Source organism: Labrus bergylta, chromosome 12 (assembly GCF_963930695.1).
Source record: "Labrus bergylta chromosome 12, fLabBer1.1, whole genome shotgun sequence".
Taxonomy (NCBI): domain Eukaryota; kingdom Metazoa; phylum Chordata; class Actinopteri; order Labriformes; family Labridae; genus Labrus; species Labrus bergylta.
In genome coordinates this window covers 4,452,772-4,467,521 of record NC_089206.1, presented here as the reverse complement: position 1 = coordinate 4,467,521, position 14,750 = coordinate 4,452,772, and the positions used below count along the sequence as shown (strand labels likewise).

General features: G+C 41.9%; 1 protein-coding gene across 8 annotated transcripts in view; it reads right to left on the bottom strand.

The window, feature by feature from the left end:
- The window catches only part of pkig (protein kinase (cAMP-dependent, catalytic) inhibitor gamma), a 28,734-nt gene that overhangs the window by 1,142 nt on the left and 12,842 nt on the right, over positions 1-14,750 (bottom strand). For 4 of the 8 annotated variants that reach the window (XM_020650299.3, XM_020650297.3, XM_065961315.1 and 1 more), the window contains exon 2: positions 1,525-1,712. In XM_020650299.3, coding sequence (XP_020505955.2) covers positions 1,525-1,684 — 160 coding nt within the window. In that variant the 5' untranslated portion in view covers positions 1,685-1,712. The other 4 variants (XM_020650301.3, XM_020650303.3, XM_065961317.1 and 1 more) reach the window with 4 other exon arrangements.

Below are 14,750 nucleotides of genomic sequence, written 5' to 3'. Positions count from 1 at the left end.
TTGTATCTGGATGGTGCTTTCTCTTATCTTAGTCTTGAAACTCAAATCAACGTTTATAATATCTCCGTCCCAGACAAACTCTCTCTCTGGTCCTCGACTGTGCTGGGCAGGATGAGTTTTCTTTCTTTTATTTTAAAGATCTTTTACAGTCCATGACACACTGGTCTTTGCTTCGACTCCCAGTCCTGTCATCCCACATTTCCTCTCTCTCTCTCTCTTTCTGTCCTGAAGAGTAAAAGCTCAGAAAAATAATCTGCAGACATGCAGTGGAGCTGAGCTGCTGTTGGTCCTTATGTGGCAGAGTTTAGTATTCCTGCTTACTCATCAGCTAGGATCAGGAGAGTTTATCTGGAGGAAACAAAACGGCTGATGATGTCCATCCAAAAGACTCCATCTCTTAAATTCTCCATGAAGCAGCATCTTTTTCTCATTCAGAAGAATTTAAATTAACATTAAGAAGAAAGGGATGTCATAACACACTGTCCATGCTTTATGCTGTTGATTGTAAGCTGAGTTATCTTAACCTTTTAGCACTAAAAGTTCTGATTTATTTATGGTGCATTTTTAAATGTGGTGTGTATGTGACTGCCGGGGTTCCTGGAGCCAGCCTCAAGTGGACCCTTGGCAAACCGCAGGATTTTCTGCACATCTGCATTGGCTTAATTTCTCACCACAGGAGGCCTCTTCATTGCATGGACTTTAAGGCTTCCTACATAGAATTGTTAACAAGGCACAAACTAAGAGCCATGTTTCCTTTTTTATTTTTGTCCTTTGCAGCAACTGGTTAGCAGCTTTCATGATTGTTACCATGGAGACATGGATACCAGTTGTGTGTTAGCCTGAGGGGAGGTTGGCTGATTTTTAAACTCTTAAACACAAGTCCAGTTTTAATTTTGTAACATTTGGGTGTAGATATTTAACCTCTACTAGCTTTGAGGGTTAAATTGGTTTAAGTGGTACCTTTTATCTTTTCATGTGAACCATCATCAACCTTTCAAACTCAGTATCAGACCCTCAGTTTGTCTGATTGGAGCTTCTTGGTGAAACATTCTTAAAAGTCTCAACTTTAGACTTTGCTGCGTCCTTTATTCAAACCAAATCAGACCAAATATGTTTGTTTGGCATACCCAGATAGATCAAGGCTTCAGGTTTAAAATCTGATTCCAATCAGGTTCCTCCGGATAATTCTCAGTCTGCACGCTCTGGCTGCTTAAATCAGATTTCAGAGAGTCTTTTGCGTCACTGGCAATGCAACACAACGTCAGTGACAACTTCAGAGTGATGCTAGTGATCTGAATCTTTAGTTTTTCATGCTTCTGCAAAAGGCTTCAGTGCCTCTGTAAATACCATATCACCACAGGGATTGGTGGTGATTGGAAAACAATAATTTGCTCTGATCATTCACCTCAAAAAAAGGGGCCGTCTAAAAGTTTCTGATATGTTGGCAGATGGAAACTTCTATGTGAGCATGCATCATCTGCTCTCTCGCTGTATGACGCATGCATTCAGGTGTGATTCACTCACCTGCGGCCTTCAGGTCCATCTCTGCCAGGTCTTTGGTGAGCTCACTGGTGCTGGCCCCTCCCTCTCCCTCTCCCTCGCCACCGATGTCGGGCACTGCGTTCCTGCGGCCGGTGCGATCACAGTTGATGAAGTCCGAGTACGACGTCTCCACGTCCATCATCTGTCCATGACCAGCGCTCTCATTACACCTGCCAGGAGGAAGAGGAGGAGGAGGAGGGGAGTGTCAGACTGCTGCTGCTGCTACTGCTGCTGCTGCGGAGGTGTTCAACAAGCAGATAAATCACCCTGCTGTCTCCCCTCAATGGGTCTGCAGGACACGTGGGAGGATTTACCACCATGTCCTGTGAATTTCTACTTCCTGCAGGATCAACGTGATGCACAGATCAACTGGCTGGAGACCAAAAAAAACACCAAACACTGAGATATCAAAGAGCAGATACGGAGAAGTGATAGAGTGGGCACAAATGGAGGCATTTCAGAAACACTTCCACATCCAGAGAAGCCTTCAGCTTTCAGAAGAAATGAGAAATTATAATAAAGAAGGGTGAAAGTGTTAATAACCGCTTCCCCTATTTCTGCACAGCCATTAATGACATCGTCGACATCTGTGTTAATTGGCTGTCCTAAATAAATCAGGAAAAACAAAAAAGCTGCTCCAAATCTCTCAGGGCTCCAACTTGCACAGTCATACTTCTTCTACTGAAATCATTTATCAGAGCTGGAGGTACTTACACAGCAAGGGATGAGGAGGGGAAAAAAGGAGGCAGGGGGGATTGAAAGGAGAACTGATCAATATGGAAAGCAGGAGAGAAAGAAGCCTGAGAGCACAAGCAAGAGTCCAGATCAAAAAAAAGAAAGAAAGAAAGTAAGCAGAGCTCTGCTGTTAGCCATTCATCCCTCTTCTGCTTCCTGTTCCCAGTCCAGATTTAACTAGGTCATGAATCGTGCCAACCTCTAAAAACACTATACAGCTGGTAAATCCTCAGCGGGGAAGAGGACGGAAAGAAGACTGTCCCAGAAAAACGACGAAATGGAAAGATAAGAAAGAAGAAGGAGGAAGTCGACGCAGAGAAAAAAGAAGAAGTAAACTTAAAGACGCTGATTCAGGCTGGAAGTTTCGTCACAGTTGTTCCTCTGCAGATTCACACTTCTAGACCTCTGCTGTGCAGCAGACTACGGCTGTCATGATACAAGTCGAGGAAAAACTTTGATACCTTATTCAATACCACAGTAACACAAATAGAAGTCCTAGGCAGCCGATATTTTAGATAATTCTTGTTTTTAATTTACAAATCTTGCAGGCTAACTCCTGCACAGTTTAAATAGCACATGTACGTTTCACCTGCCAACATACTTGTGCACTCTGTTTATTTCTTTTCTCATACGACTGAATATCTGCATTATTAAATCAAATATTTTGTCCTTATTGGATCAACGAAGAGAACAGAGAAGGGGCTCTGTTAAGAAGTTTCAGTCACGTCTTGACAACCAGGAGGATTTTTGTTCCATTATGACGACAAGACGATGCAGCAGAACGATACATATTAGGATCCAGAACTACTAAATCAAACGATATTGATACCTATTTTGATACCACAGCAGCTATAATAGGACTCCCAAGCACACAATACTCAGTCACTCATTTCTTGTTGTTCTCTAAACCAATCATCACTGTGAATATACATATATATATAAATTATTTAACTTAAATGATCAATATATGCACACTTATTTATGTAAATACTGTAATTGACATCTTAATTGACCCATCTGTCACATAACTGCATTTTTCTTATTATGTTACTTCAGCATCTTTTGCACTATTTCATATTTATGTAAATATTAGTCTTTTTCTTATCATGTTTATTGTTGATATTTAATGTTGTAGCTGTACATCAGAGAGCACAGTTCACAGAAGTTAAATTCCTTGTGTGTGTAAGCATACCTGGCCAATAAATCTGATTCTGATCAATGACCAACAAATGCAGAAAAATTCCTGCAGTCCGTCTAAATGAAAAAAAAATCCTTGACAACAGTTTTATGCAGTTAAGACAGCGTTCCATCTCATCCTCTCATGGCAAAAAGATATGAAGATCTGTAGTTTTTTTTTTAAAGCTTCCTCACTTTCCGGCACCATCTGTCTTTAATAATGGAGATTTTATGGATTTAAACAACTCGGTATCAGAAGTGTTAAACATTCGGACATCCCTGTAGCAGACTTCTACAGGAGCAGAAATACCCTCCAACAAAGCTGACCACTTCAGCCCTGACAGGGTAGCTGAGCAGCTAAAGCCGTGAAGCTTCAAGAAACATAAAGGAGGAGGGGAGGAAGAATGAGAGACGAATCAAAAAAACGAGCTCGCAAAAAACACTGCCCGCTGACCCCGGGCCTGTGTGTTCCCAAACTCTCTCACTCACATTCTTTAAACAACGTTCAATAAAGAAAAAGTCCCACCATTGTTTCCCTTCTTATGTTCAGTATGCATGCTCCGTGCCAAAAAGGAAACAGCGTGCTCCTTCCCCGAGGTCACAAGACACGCAGATGTAGGCGGCGCTGCTAGGAAAGAGATTTCTGCATTGAAGGTCAAACTTTAAGCCCCTGTAGGTACGAGCTGTACTTAAGGAAATGTCAGTGAGTTCTGGACGCCTGGCATTTCCCCGAGTGTCTTTACAAAACACAGGAGCACGCTCTGTATTCAGGCTGCAGACGTGGCGGTGTGATCCGCTGATTGGCATCCAGATAACCAGGATGTACGCTCATTAGTGAGACGACGCACGGTGGGAGCCCCCGGGTTTTCACTGGTTCATAATGACACCTTCAGTTCTGGTACGAGGTCCAAACAACAGACTGAACTTAAAGAAATAAAATCAAAGTCCAGCAGTCTCTCATAAATCAGTTCAAGTAGCAAAGTGTTTCTGCATTCATTAATTCATCTATAGAAATAAAAAAGGAATCACCAAATATTCACATAATCATGGAACTGTTTTGGATATTGGTCAAGTAAAAATGTCAAACATTTGCCGTTCCCACTTCCTTAAAGTCTTTATATGTGATTTTTCACACTTAAATATATAAATCAAGTATCTCCTCTGAAAATAACTCTGTGAGTCATGACTGTCTACAATGGGTGTAACACCCGAGTCCCACTGTCTGTGATGTTTTCAGAGTCCTATCTTCAGCTTGTTTACATCGCCAGGACGGCCGGCTGACTCCTCCCCTCGTGTATAAAAGTTGTTTAATTGAGGGGCTAGAGAAAAGAAGAATAACATACTGTACTCACTGCTTAACTGTGTTTCTAGATCACGCTCATTTCAGGTAAATTTACATGCAGTGTGGAGATACGAGCAAAATAAAGATCGCTAGCATTAGCATGCTAACACAACAATGCAGCACAAGTTGTTTTATATTTTCAAAAAAAATATACAAAGCCTTTAAAGGAAGAATGTGCAACTTTTTGATCCAGCAGGTGTCGCCCTTGAGCACCAGCATGAAACCAAAACAAACTGCTGTTTGGCCACACCTCCACTATTCTGAATCCTCCGCTCTCCTCCAGCGACACACCTCCAACCCCTCTCCGCTCACGTTTGCTCAAGCTGCGTTGTTGTGTTAGCAGGCTAATGTTAGCGTTCTTTAGTTAGCACGTAGCTTCACATTGCATGTACATTAACAAGGAATGACTATGATCTAAAAACACTTATGCGACATTCAAATCAGCAGCGAGTATGTTCTTCTTCTTTCCTGTAGTCCAAAGTTAGGAGCATCCCGTCCGTGTAAACATGATATAAATATAGCTAAGACAACATCACAGACAGCAGGACAGGGCGTCACACTCTTTGTAGACAGTCGTGACTCAGAGAGACATTTAGAGGATATACTTTCTGCTATATTTATGTGTAACATTTTGCACATTCTGCCTTTAAATTAGAGCTCCTTTACATCAACAATGCACTCAGTGGAATTAGACCTCAAGTTGAAACATTTTCTACAGAGTGAAATATTTAATGAGAAGATTTCCTGTTCAAACTCAGCCAGCTGTGTGTGTGTGTGTGTGTGTGTGTGTGTGTGTGTGTGTGTGTGTGTGTTGTGTTTGCCTTTCTCTCCTCCACTGACTCTGTTGCTATGTGGATTAGGGAGCTCCATCTAATTGCCGTTTGTTTGTTTAATTAGTCTTCCAGCCTGCGCATGTGGATCAAATCCTACCATGAGATCATTAACAGGTTTCCATGGAGGGCTGCTGGTGGTGATGATGTTCTTCAGCTCGTGTTTACTCTCCTCTCAGCTCAGGTCTCAGCTGTGGTACGAGCACTTTAAACGGCGCTGCTTTAAAAAAATAAATAAATCACTTGAACCCTGATGTCCACGGAGCTCACCGAGACGATGGAACATATATTTATGGAGCGCTGGCCGGAGCAGGGCGGGGACGGCGTTGTTGTTCACCTGCTGTGATTTGTTTCATGTAAATGAGCATGTAAACCTGACCTGACGGCTGATGGTCTGTAAAAGATGCTGATGACCTTCAGCATGACTGAACTAAGTGCTCTTCTCTTGTTTACAGAGTGGCATAAAAGAAGAATCATGCACTTCTTCCTGGATTAGAATGAACGATTATACGGCTCTATTGATTCTTTTCCAATTAATTTTCTTAGTCAGTGCAACACCATTTTATGAAAAGCTTCAATTAGCTAAAAACCACAGCAGCCCCAAGTGGACATTCATCCAGACGTTTTATTTTACTCGGCGTTCTCGAGATCTCCAGAAAAAAACACCGACATGAACTCACTGGAAGAGGGAGTAAATGAAATGTGTGGATCCTTCTCACTCCTCGTCACTGCACTTTTGCTAAGCAGGCTTGTAAATAAATATAAGTTTAATACTGACTGTTTAATGTACATGTCCTAGTGTTGTAGTCAAGACCACACTAACCGAGGCCGAGACATACCCGAGACCAGTGTGCTCTGAGGCCGAGTCAAGACCGAGACCAAGGCAGGGCGAGATTGAGACAAGACCAAGACATTTAGGGATCGAGACCGAGTCAGGACCAAGACATTTAGGGACATTTATTCTGTAAAAATTAGGATAACAGGACCTAGTGAGTGTTGCATTGGCTTTTGGAGCCCGCCTCATGTGGACACTTGAGGAACTGCAGTTTTATTTTTGCATTCTGCACAGGCTTCATTTTTTAACACAAGAGTTTGCTGCTTCAATGGGGAATATGTGCTAAAAGCAATAAAACGAGGGGTTTATCTGCCCAATAGGCTTCTTGAAATCACTTAAAACAGCGTTCAGACCTTGAGGAAACCAGCGTAAAAAAGTTTGTCTAAGATGAAGCAATGCGCCCCAAATTACTCCAGCAAGCCAAACAGACACACAACGCCGAGTGAGAGAAGTGTTTTGCAAAGTAAATTCAAAGGCAGCCTCAAACACTTGCATGAAAGCTGCACTGAATCGGATGAAAAAGGTAAATCAGGTGTGATGTACAAAAAATAGATTTTACTCCCAGGCCACATTGCAAACCCTAAGACAGAAGTGTCTGAATAAAAAGGACTGTTATCCTCTTATTAAACAGACTTTCTGCCCTGTGGAGAGGGAAACACCAGGTACACTAAAAGTAGGCAGGTTTTTTTTTTTTTTAAACCCATAGTTCATTTTTTTTAAATTTCGAACATGTTTTAAAAATTAAAAAAAATGAACATTACAAACAAAACAAACAGCAATCAAAGCAAACTTTCTGTAGTGGCTCGATTATTTTTCCTTAACCAGTCCATGTTCGAAAAAGGGTGTAGGTCGAAGTTAAATAACTTATCCAGTCCTACCCCTTTTATCTTTTTAGCTTAATAAATTAATGCAAGACTAAGCTTTAAAAAATAAAGTTGAATAATACAGATAACGAAGTAACAAAAGCCGGTTAACATCCTCCTTAAGGCAAACTGTGTGCGTAATCATTGACCTTTTCCACAGATGTGACGACAGCCCTGCATCATCCACAGCTTTCTCACATTAATCTCGCAGCGTCTCGTGAGCACATTCCTGAAACAATCACTGACAGCTCTATGAAAGTGTGTCTTAGTTTAACAAAAAGACCGCCTTTATATGAAAGGCCAGGATGTGTGTGTGTGTGTGTGTGTGTGTGTGTGTGTGTGAGGAGGGAAACTTGACACAGCTGCAGCTGTAGGACAAATGTCACAGGTGTGCATTTTCACTTCAGACAATGACAACTGGATGCTGGGAGGGGAACGCTGAGCTGAACTCAGTTTGGCCTCTCTCTCTCTCTCTCTCTCTCTCTCTCTCTCTCTCTCTCTCTCTCTCTCTTTTACTGCTCTACATTATGTGTGTGTGTGCGTCGTTTCCGATGAAGGGATTCGCTCTGCAAAGTTATTTCAGGAACACGTCCTGATTTAAATTCTGGTAAATCCTCTCCTATGCCCGGGAGCAAGAAGCGGCATTGTTGTATGCGACACAAAGAAGCACCGTAACCTCATTACGAAAGGAAAAACAAAACAGCTCAATCAGAGCGAAGTTTCCCTTTATGACAGGTGTGGACATGAACGGTGACCACACGTGTAACACGAGACGTTTTAGCACACAGATATGAGAAACATAAGCCTGTGGGATCACTGGGAGGGAATATGAGTCAGCGCAGACACTTAAATCAGCCCATTAGAGAGGCAGGCTCGCTGCGTTCCCACCGGAGCCTTTTAAGCCCGATCTGCGTGTAATAAACTCACATTATCTGCAATAACGCACACAAAGAGCGGGCTTTCTTTGCTGACTTCGCCCTTCCATTAGGGACACGTCTGCACCGAAGAATCCTGGTCTGTCAACTAATCCTGCTGCGTTTTATTGATAAGGGCGGAAAAGCTTTCAGGAGAGCGAGTTTCACCTGACTCACGTGGCAACTGAACTTTTCAACCCAGAATACTTCTGCTTTTCTGCTGTTAGGTTCAACGTGATTTAGAAGACAGAAAGTAAGAAACTCAGTTTTATTTCATGACTGATTCATTTTCTGGATTCATCTTCAGGTCTTTAAATGTAAAGACAACGATAAGCCCTTTCGATCTGCAACAACAGCTCAGCTGATTAGCTGATAAACGACATTTAAATGAGATAGTTTGATAGGTCAATCATCATTTTAGCTCTTTTCAGAGGAGAATGACCAAACATTTTGACAGTTTTAGCTTTTCAGATTTGTAGATTTAAAGGGTTTATATGTGATTTTTCACACTTAAATATAATATAAATCAAGTATGTCCTCTGAAAATAACTCTGTGAGTCATGACTGTCTACAATGGGTGTAACACCCGAGTCCCACTGTCTGTGATGTTTTCAGAGTCCTATCTTCAGTTTGTTTACATCGCCTGGACGGCGGCTGACTCCTCCCCTCGTGTATAAAAGTTGTTTAATTGAGGGACTAGAGAAAAGAAGAATAACATACTGTACTCACTGCTTAACTGTGTTTCTAGATCACGCTCATTTCAGGTAAATTTACATGCAGTGTGAAGATACCAGCATAATAAAGATCGCTAGCATTAGCATGCTAACACAACAATGCAGCGCGAGTTGTTTTGGTTTCATGCTGGTGCTCAAGGGCGACATCTGCTGGATCAAAAAATCACATATAAAGCCTTTAAAGTAGAGATGAATCCATTCATTTTTCTGATACCGATACATACGTACCAATACTGATACCAATATTTTTTAACTAATGGTGTTATTGTTGTTGTTAGGATCATGTGTAAGACTACACAAAGTTGTCGTAAACCTGGCATCGCATTTCTTATTGAAGGGGCAAAGAAATATATAAATTCATAAAATGAAATGCATCTGAAATGTGTTCTACAAACAGGAAGCAGCAACACCTGTCAGGTTTTTCAAATTAAATCTTTCAAACTGAAGAGTAAGAATTGGATTTTTTAATCCCACAAAAAAGGAGCTGATCCATCTCGTCTGAACGTTGTCATGGAGACAATTTTAGGGGCACTTCTTACAGTTCAGTCAGAACGTCTTCAAAGTGAGATTCTGCGAGCGGACAATGTTTACAGTGACCAACCATCTTTCTTGATCGGCTCCATCAGTCCGATGTCCAACATGTAAATTATGTCGACATCGGACCCGATATCGATATAAGATCGGATCGGTCCCATCTCTTATTTAAAGTTCTTGTTTGTCATGATATGATATTAACTAAGCACCTTCAGTTATTAGATTGTTGGCTGCACAAAACAAGACTTTTTCAGCCATGACTTGCGCTTAAGCAGGCACTTAAACATTTTGGTTTGATAAGACGATTAATAAGTTTGTCAAAAACATAATACATTATCATAATACTACTCCAACTAGAGTCCTAAAATACTAGTTTGGTCTTCATAAGTCTTGACCAAAGTCATAAAACACTCAGTGACATAAGACCGAGAAAAGTACAGAAGCCGTAAGCGGACATGCAACATTTTATTTACTCCATCGTCCCGTGATAACTTCTAAATTCTAATTTATCTTGTATCCTCAGACGTGCAAAAGCAGAAAGAAAAACCTAGCAATGGGCTTCACTTACCTCACAAGTGTGGGTAATGGCAGCATGGCATGTCATGCTCTGAGCTATCACAGTGAGCAGCCTTTTCTTTTTCTTTTCTATCCCACTTATCACGAGAAAAACAACTTTGTTATCTGGAGTATAATGAGATATATTAAATCATCAGCTTTGTTACTCCCAGAAAAACAAGATGAGATCTTGATGAAACAACTCAAATTTAACTCATCATCACAGGAGAGCAGCGTTGTCTTATGGTGGGAAAATGGAGTAAATAAAATGGATGACGATGTAGAAAAGCGTCAAATCCTCACATTTGAAAGCTGTAACCAAAGCGTGTTTGTTTCTCCGGCTCGAGGTACGACGTGTGCAAAAAGTTGAAGATGTATGTTCTGTCTCTTAAAGAATCAAACCAGCCAAAGTATAGCTTGAGTTCTAGAAAATCTGCCTTTTTTCCTTCCAGTTGCAGGACAAAATGGTTCTAAAAAAACCTCTCTGCCGTCTCAGCTGTCGGGGTCAAACTGAGCTTCACAAGACAAACAAATCAAAAAGCAAACAGAAGAAGGAAAAGTCCATCTTACCAAAGTCATCAAAGCTGCTTCATCTCCTGAGTGTCACAATCAAGACACAAACTGGTTCCAAATCCCAAAACCCCGTCCAGTCTGCAGTGCCATCGACGTGTTAGACAGTGAAGGCATCATCACACTGAGTATCTCAGCTCGTTGCCCTCTCGCTCGCCGTCTTCCCAGCCCCCGCCGGCTGTGGTCTGGGCTCTGTCTGTTCACATGATGTCAGCAGCTGCTCGCCTGACAACGAGCCCACTTCAAACACGAGGGAGCTGTATTTCCTCGTCCGGATTAGCATTGTTTGTCTTCCTCTCATAAATAAATAAAAAGCCCAAGTCCATTCAATTCTGGTGTGTATATTTGCCCGATATCCTTCCTCTTCTTATGGGACCCTGGGCTCGGTGTTAAAGGCGTTATTTCCCCTGGTGAAGTCAAAATTGCAACTTTCTAAACACTTAGCTTTGGCTGCTATTCCTACAAACTCTGCAGGAACTTTTCCAGCTCGGGAGTCACAAATCTCTGCAAGTCAAGCTTGATTTTCCCCACCACTCTCCATCTCTCTGACAGGTTTCAAGTTGCTATCGAGTAACAGAAGCAGTCTCTATTCTCTGTCAGACATGCAGCATTATCACTGATAACACTTGATACTCAATGCAATTTTCTTACTCTCTTTCACCGGGCAGAGATACCGCCAAATGATCACCGCCACTCTCGCATAATTGCCATCCAAAATGAGCACACTGAGCCCCCCTGCGCCTGAAGGCATCATGAATCAGCCAAGGGAAGAGGAGATAAGAAGCCTGACCGGGTCCATTAGCATCAGCTACTGTGGAAAAGTCCTGAGTGAACTAATGAATAAAACAAAAGATCCGGGTAAAAGGCTTTTTCTTCTTCTTCAGAAAGCTGCCGCCAAATCAAAAAAATCGATCAGGCTTGGACAGATTATCTCAGGAGGCGTTCAGAGGTGCAGCTCTTCACTTCAGATGATCAATGCCGAGCGTTCGTCTCTCGTGAGAGATCAGAAACACACGTGTGTACGGCTCAGTCCAGAAACTGTTATTAACGAGATGACAGCCACTCTCTCAAGGTGACTGCTGGCATGTTAAGTGGGGCCTCAATTAAGGTTTTACTTCCGTCTGGTTACGGGTTAATCCATGGATTGCTTGGTCAATAAATCCATACGTTGCAAGGTAGTTAAATATCCGAGCGGAGAAAAAAAAGGACTTTTGAAAAGGACATTTTTCCCCAATGCCTAAACTCAGAAGAATTCAATTTTTCCATGCATTAAAACTAAATAAAAATGTCGAATATACAGTCCACTTTTGCTTAAATAAGAAGATAACAACTCAAAGATCTTCAGACGAGTTTCATCTCTTAACTCTTTTTCAGATTAAGATGTTTTTTTATATAAAAAAAGATTTCTTCCTAAAGGGGACAATTGAAACACAGAATATGTAACGACTAGGGTTTTTATAATACTATATTTTTAAATCTTGAATGAGATACTAGTAAAAATGTCTTGGAGAAGGCCCATGACCGTGTCCCTCAGGGGAACATGTGGCGGGTACTGTGGAATTATGGGGTCCGAAAGTCAGACACGTTCCTTGTGTGTATTGGCCTCACTTTGGTACCACAAGTTGTCGACGTAGTTTTATACTTGAAACTGTGTTGTGGGATCAATATGAATTTAAAAAAGGCGTAATGACAGATGAGCAGACTCATGTCTCTCAGAAGGCTCTGGGTTCGAATCCTACCGTGGCGTTCAGGGGCAGCAGAAGACTGTAGGGACTCTGGCTACTGAGGGGGTCACCAGTTCACGAAGTCCAAAATGAAGAAAATGGTACTGAAAAGATGTCAGCTCACTTCCTGAGTGCAGCCCACTCGCTCTGACAACTCGCCATTAGTGCATGTCAGTATGATCTTGTTAGTGCATATGTGTGTGTGTGTGTGTGTGTGTGTGTCCCTATATATTTGTGTGTAGCAAGTTCCAGTTTCCCCTCCAGGTTCATAAATTATATCATCTTTCTTCTATTACAACTATCACTTTATTTCTCCTGTCATCAACATTAACTAATGAAAAATCCATTTAATGAGCAGATTATATAACAACAACAACAACAAAAGATGATGAAGATGGATACTGATGCCAACAGAAATGTGGTTTCCACCATGTTTATGGCTCTACTAAACAGGTGAGATCTTTCTTTGTTTTCAGCCGGAGGAAGAATCGACCTGCTGCTCATCCACAGGCTAACTGGCTCACAGGGGATTAAGGAGGTCAAGGATTCAGTGTGGTACTAAAGCACCCCGAGCCCTCAGGTCACAGAAATCAATTTCAAACGGTTAAGGATACCTGTGAGGTCAAATGTCCCGATACAGAGGGGTCTATTTGACGTGACCTCCAGGTTCAATGCTGCAGGTGAGCTGCTGTCAAACACTGGTTCTCCACTTAGCCACTTACATTTATTATTGCTAGACGTATCTCTCACAGTTATTGTATTTACTGTGTTTTTCTAACACTCGTGTGTCTCTAGTCCGTCTACAAACCCCCCCAATTATGAGAAAAGTCCATCTTCTCCGTCTTCTGCCTGCTCCACTTTTCAGAAAATGTGTGCTCAAACAGGCTGTTTGGAGATTTTCCCTTCATGACATCACAAAGGGCAGTAGCCCCTCCCCCAGGTGGGTGACACTCCTACAGCTAGGTGTTTGTTCTGCCCTCTGAGTCTGCCTTCTCACCGTAAACAATAGGACATGGAGCGAGAAAGTCAGAGACCACCCAAGCCCTTCCAGAGAGGGGGCGTGGTCAGAAATAGCTCATTTACATATTTAAAGGTACAGACACAGAAACAGCCTGTTCTGAGCAGGGCTGAAATAGAGGGGTTTAAAGACATGATCAAATACAGGATCAGAGTGGATTTAGAACAAGACACTTCACACATGTTTTGTGGAGCTCTGAGACTTATTTAAACTTTTTGAAGAGGAGGAGAATATGTGACCTTTAAATGCTCACCAGCTGGATGAAATGTTGCATTTAGCGAAACATGCATTCTTAGCAGTTAGGAAAAAAATTGTAGTTCTCTTGTTTCACTCCTTTTTAGTTAACAAAAATAGTAATTTAAATAATTACTCCCACAATTTTATAGCTGACTCGATCACAACCAAAGTGGCTGCAGAGTCCAGGAGTTCTGTATATAGGACTAAAAAAAAAAAAACATAAAGTAATTGTTTTTTTAACTGGAAAAAACTGATTTCAAATACCCTGATGTCAATATTTGATTGAATAGTTCAGTCTTGCATGGCTTCATTTAGCTGTGATGTGTAAATGTATATTTAATGATACGTTTGGTGTGAGAATAAGGAGACCTAGAGGACACATGCAGACAGTATTTATGTGGGGTAAGAGACTTCTGTGAAGAGCAGAAACAATATTAGGAGAAGAAAGACGAGGCCAGAGGGCGGGACAGACGCCCTAGAGACACACTGAAGACTATGTCAAACTACTTTTGTTAGCACAGCCCACTTAGCAACAGTTGTGTCGATCGTTCAATACCAGGTCACGACCCCGAGCATGATAATACCGCTGTGACATCACACAACACAAACAGAGCATGAAACAGGATCAGATAGACACGTTCAGAGCTAAGTAAAGGTTACACTTCTAGAGGTGTTGGATTTACGACAACGTGTCCTCTATGTGTGTGTGTGTGTGTGCGAGAGAGAGAGAGAGAGAGAGAGAGAGAGAGAGAGAGAGAGAGAGAGAGAGAGAGAGAGAGAGAATCCCTGTGGAACAAAAACTGATCAATAAAGGCTGAAGAGACGAGCGTCCAGACACAGAGACACATGACACTGAGTGTACTGTAACAGCAGGCCCTGCCTCAGGCTGCAGGGAATCCCCGGGTTTGTGTTTGGCTCAATGTGTGTGTGTGTGTGTTTAACAGGACGGGTGTGACTGCGTCTCATCAACCAGCCGTGATTCACAGCTGAGTCAGGAGCAGGTGCTTTCACTGGACTCCAGAATGAGACCGTGATTAGAAACTGTACAAGTAACCAGATTCTTGAATCTTCATTTAGCTCGTCGCTCTCAGATGTCAGAAACACGTCTGTAGAATCAGGATCTTAGATAAAACTAATAACA